This window comes from Trifolium pratense, linkage group LG3, assembly GCF_020283565.1.
Source record: "Trifolium pratense cultivar HEN17-A07 linkage group LG3, ARS_RC_1.1, whole genome shotgun sequence".
Classification (NCBI taxonomy): domain Eukaryota; kingdom Viridiplantae; phylum Streptophyta; class Magnoliopsida; order Fabales; family Fabaceae; genus Trifolium; species Trifolium pratense.
The window spans coordinates 13047325-13052956 of NC_060061.1; the positions used below are offsets into that span (position 1 = coordinate 13047325).

A 5632-nucleotide genomic window follows, 5' to 3' on the forward strand; every position below is an offset into this window, starting at 1 on the left:
TTAATAATACCAAAAAAAATTATTAATGTTTAAAAAGTATAATGTATAAATTCCAAGAAAATATTTTTACATTTACATTTTTATTTAATTAAGATATGTGCTTTAAGGGCACAACATTTTCCAAACTTTCCGCCCATCTTTATATATTCTTGTTTTTTATTTTTTTTTATCTATAATCAAACAATTTTTATGAACTTTCCTATTTATTTTTTTGTCTCGTAGTCTAGTGATTCGAAATTCTATCCTTAAGGTGGATATATGAGATGTTCAGGGATCGAATCTCAGCTTCTGCATATAAAATGTGATGTTCTTTAACAACTGAGTTAAGCTCAAAGGAACTGAACTTTCCTATCTTGCGTAAGAATTTCACCTGAGCTAAGCCCTGCATATAAAATACTAACTCTATTTTACTATAGATTTGCTACGAATTACCTACAAAGGAAGTGTCGTAGCTAATCCCGTATTTTCATGTGGTATACCTTAGAGATCGTAAGGTTTTTGTGTAGTATACTTTTGACCTAGGAAGCACCGACACCTCTATGATTAGGCGTGTCACGGTGTCCGACATGTGTCGGTGTCCAACACTCGTATGACACTCGTCCGACATGTGTCGGATAGCTCATATAGGTGTCAGAAAATATTCAATTTTTTCTTTAGTTTGACACTCCTTTGATCGGTGTCCGACACCTGTAAGACACTCGTATGACACGTGTCGGACAAGTGTCCCAAATTTTTTTTTTCTTTGTTTATACTCTCCTTAGGCACATATCAGACATATCTACAAGAGTTAAAGATGTGTAGAAACAACAATATTGATCAATGAGGGATTGAAGACATTACATTTTGATTACGATGTTTATAGTTTTTCGATTGTCGATGGATAAATAAAGGTAAAATATTATCATATCTTGTTTTAAAACTTTCTTAAAAAAATAACTTGCTCAAATTAGATTTACATGTATATATTTTGATTCTCAATTTATATGTTTTATAAATATGTGTCGGTGTCCTATATTTTTTACATTAGTGTTGTCGTGGTGTCCGTGTCGTGTCGCGGTATCCGTTTCGGAGTCCGTGCTTCATAGCTTTTGACATTTCTTCATTTTTTTAATTTTTTTTGTAATTTTTTTGTTTTTATATATTTATATATAATTTTGTCATAAAAAAAACAACATAATCAAACAATTGATTGTTTTATATTATTCAACCTAGTTGCAATTCGATGAGAGGGACTACATGGAAATTATTAACTTGTCATATATAGATAAGTACGTAGATGTGCGATTTTTTTCTAAAAAAAAATAAAATAACAAAGCCTATTCCTTGTAGAAAAAATAATATAACTCCAAATACAGAATTAACTAAAAAAAATATGATCTGAAGACAAAATTTTGAAAATTACTAATGAAATGCAAAGAAAAAGTTACACTGATTGATTTGAGCAAGCATATAGGAGTATAATACTACTTACTACCATATCCCAGAAAATGAACATATAATTATCATCAAATTTTAATCAAAGAACCGTACTATAGTACTATCGAATAGAAAGTGAATTAACTAGTACTTGAGAAGCTTGTTGATGACGGGACGAGTTTTACACATAGCCTTTAATGGTACCAATTTTGTTAAGGTGAAACCATCTCGCTCTGACATATCAATCTTCCCATCACCTGTAAGTTTCCAATCAAAGCATTGAACCAATAATGCCAAAGTCATGCTAATTGCACGCATAGCCAAGGCTTCTCCCGGACATGCCCTTCTTCCCATCCCAAACGCAATCAACTTCTCCGACTCTCCTTTTTTGTCGAACCTCTCGGGTTTGAAAGTCGTGGCTTCACTCCATGTTTCAGGGTCTCTATGAATGGCCCAAGCATTGATCAATATTATGGTGTCTCGTGGTACTTTGTATCCTCCAATAACACACTCGTCTAAAGTCGAGTGGGGTAATAACAAAGGAGCAGGAGTGTATAAGCGAAGAGTTTCGTTGATGACATTTTTAAGGTAAGTGAGTTTTGGAAGATCTGATTCATCTACCAAACGATCTTGGCCAACATGAGTATCTAATTCATCTCTCACCTTCTGCAATACTTCTGGATAGTTCAAAATGTTAGACATCGACCACTCTAAAGTTATAGCCGACGAGTCGGTTCCAGCAAGAAGCATGCCCTACAATTTCAATCCAATTTGATAAGTTTTATTTCAAGTAAAACACATTAATAGTAAAGTTTAATTAACATTTAACACATATTAATGTTAGAGTTAAACAAGTTTACTCAGTATCCAACTAGATCACATCACATCACGCAATTACTTTCAAAATATTTTTACAAAAGTGAGGTGATAAAACAAATTTGAATTTAGATTTTATGCGATCAAAAGTTCTATGTTCACTTACATTTAATTTATTTTAAAGTTCAATTTTACTCTTACCACCTATTATACTATCTTTCTCCATTCTCCTAGTATTTTTGCACTAAATGTAGGTGAATGTGGAATTTTTGAATGTAGAGAATCAAAATCCAACAAATTTGTATGTTTTCATTGATCATTAACTAGTAGTAGTAAAACATTAATAATTTTATTTATAACTTACCAAAGCGAGGCCTTTGATGATTTGATCGGTGTAGTACTCTGGTTGCGATTCTTGCATATTTAGAAGATGATCTATCATAGTATTTGTACGCTCCTTCTTGTTTCGTTGCTCGTCAAGGAGTCCTTTCAAGAACTCGTCACATTTTTCTCCAATATGTTTGACTCTCTTCTCCAAGTTTTCAAAATCAAGAAACTTAAGAAATGGCATGAAATCAGTCTTATTGTTTGCTCCTGATAATTGCAATAGTTGAGATACCATATCCCTAAATTGACTTGCTTCTTGAAGATCAGACATGTCACAATCTTCTCCATAGTACCTCTTTCCAGAGATCATTCTCATGATGTTGTTAAACGTCATATCGAAGAATCGGGAAGTGAGTTCTACTTCTGCAAAATTAGTAGATGAATCTTCAGCCAACTTGGTGATCAACCTTTGAGTCTCGTCCTTTCGGATTCCAGCAAAATTGTTGATCCGGTGGTTTGAAAGGACGTCAAGAGCAGTAATACGACGAAGGTTACGCCAGTGTTCACCGTAGTCTGTAGATCCTAAGGTTGTATAGTTGTAGAAAATGTATTTTCCTGATAAAAATTTTGGTCTATTTGCTAGGACAACGTCGTTTTTTGTAAAACATTGTTGAAATTCAGATAGAGAAGATACGACAACGACAAGACGTGATCCAAACCAAAGAGAAATTACGTTGCCGTACTTCTTGGTGAGTCCTTTAAAGGTACGATGGAGGGGGCGTTTGAGATGGTGGAGATCACCTATTATGGGAAGAGAGTTTGGACCAGGTGGAAGGTTTTTGAATTTTCTTGATTGGAACAAAAGTCTAATGATGAAAAATATAGAAAGATAAAAGAGTGAGTAGAAGAACAAGGAAATGATCCCCATTGTTTGGATTGTTAATTGCTTTTTGGTTTTTGAACTATAAGTTGTTTGTTGATGAATGAGAGTGAGTTGTGAATTGCAAATGAAGTTTGGTATTAGTATTTATAGAGTGAGAAGAGTAGTAGGGCAGTGTAGAGTATTATTATAAGTGTTTGGGGGCTGGGCTGCTATGACTTCTTTTATTCAAACAATGAAGTGATGAACAGTCAATCATGGCTAGTATTTTATTTGTCTCTTGATAGTATTTTATAAGGTTTTTTTTTTATCATACAAATTTGCATGTTAGAAAATTCAAAATAATAAATTTTCATTGAAACTTGTGTATTTTATGTGATTTTTTTTTTAATAATATGTTTTACATTTTGATTCATTTTAATATGAATAAATATTTTTGTGATAACCATTAATTTTAATCTATTACTATATTTTAATTTAAAATTAATAAATAAAAACTTAAATTTGGTCACCATTTTGAATTTGTCTGAAATTTTTATTTTATTTTAACATAAAATAAGATAGTTGTTTAAAAAAAACGTAAAATGAGAAAATAGTATAGTTTAAGTATCTTAAAGTATATCTTAACTAAAATATAGAATGGCTGCTATCTTATGTACCCAAAAACAAAAAGAATGGCTGCTATCTTTTAAGTAGCATTGTTTGTCTCTGGCCACCGTACGTGTAGAACATAACATTAATTGCTACAATTATTTTATCCTATACTACTCCCTCGATCCTAAAACTTTGGTCTTTTTTTTTCATAGTTTTACACATGAATTTAAAAATAATATAGTAGATTGATAAGTTAAGTTTTTTTTTTACCCTACTTTATTAAAAAAGAAAGAATTTATTTAATAAACGTTTTAGTTTTTGTAAGGATGCGAAAGATAATTAATCACCATTAATTGTACATTAATTTTTTAAAAGAACTAAAATTTTGAGACAAAATGTAAAACATATTAATATTAAGAGTCAGGATCCGTTGACACCAACTAGTTTGACACCAAATGTTACACCTCTCAATAACGTTTTAACCGATATAAATTTTATAAAATCCACCGTTGGATTGAAAGTTTACATCATATAGACCATTTGTGTAAAATTTCAGACAAATCCAAAATCATTTGATATGCTATTGAGACACATAAAGATTAACGGCATTTAAAAAAATACAAAAACCGTTAATTTTGATGTATCTCAATAACATATCAAATGATTTTGGATTTATTTGAAATTTTACACAAATGATCTATATGATGTAAACTTTCAATCCAACGGTGGATTTTATAAAATTTATATCGGTTAAAACGTTATTGAGAGGTGTAACATTTGGTGTCAAACTAGTTGGTGTCAACGGATCCTGACTCTAATATTAATATGTTTTACATTTTGATCCATTTTAATATGAATAAATGTTTTTATGATAATATTTTTTAATGACATTTGATAACAATTAACTTTAATCTATCATATTTTTATCCAAAATTAATTTTAAAAAACTTAAATTTGTTCACCAATTACAATTTTGTCTGAAATTTAATTTAATCTTAACATAAATAAGATAATTGTTTAAAAAAACATAAAATAAGAAAATAGTATAATTTAAGTATCCTAAAAGAAAAGAAAGAATAATGTAGTTTATTAACATATAGAATGGCTGCTATCTTTTAAGTAGCATTGTTTGTCCATGTAACAATATTGCTTCTAAGGTAACATGCTTTACTTACATTTTGATCCATTTTAATATGAATAAATATTTTTAATTTAACTGGAATACCCGTGATCAAAGAAATTTTATGGAATTCCCCTCTGTCTACCTGGATCAAATGCAATATTGATGGAGCTTCCAAAGGTAATCCTGGTCTTTCCTCTTGTGGTGGCATATTCAGAAACAATGCAGCTGATTTTATTCTTGGTTTTGTCGAACCTTTAGGAATTTCTACTTCTTATCAAGCTGAATTATGTGGTGCTATTAGAGCTATAGAAATTGCCCATCAGTTCAATTGGCATAATCTGTGGCTAGAGTCAGACTCTGCATCAGTGGTCTCGGCTGTTAGTAATGTTGTTGATACTATTCCTTGGTCATTAAAAAATAGATGGCACAATGTAATGGTTCTCTTCAGGCAAATGAACTGTATTGTCACTCATATA

General features: G+C 30.9%; 1 protein-coding gene across 1 annotated transcript; it reads right to left on the reverse strand.

Moving 5' to 3' along the window:
- Positions 1 to 1342: 1342 nt before the first annotated feature.
- Positions 1343 to 3551, reverse strand: LOC123918669 (isoflavone 2'-hydroxylase-like). Its single transcript, XM_045970786.1, has 2 exons — positions 2597 to 3551; positions 1343 to 2169 (listed from the first exon to the last, which is right to left on the reverse strand). Exons 1-2 carry the CDS (start codon positions 3485 to 3487, stop codon positions 1561 to 1563), a joined length of 1500 nt encoding a protein of 499 aa, XP_045826742.1. The 5' UTR covers positions 3488 to 3551; the 3' UTR covers positions 1343 to 1560.
- Positions 3552 to 5632: the final 2081 nt, after the last annotated feature.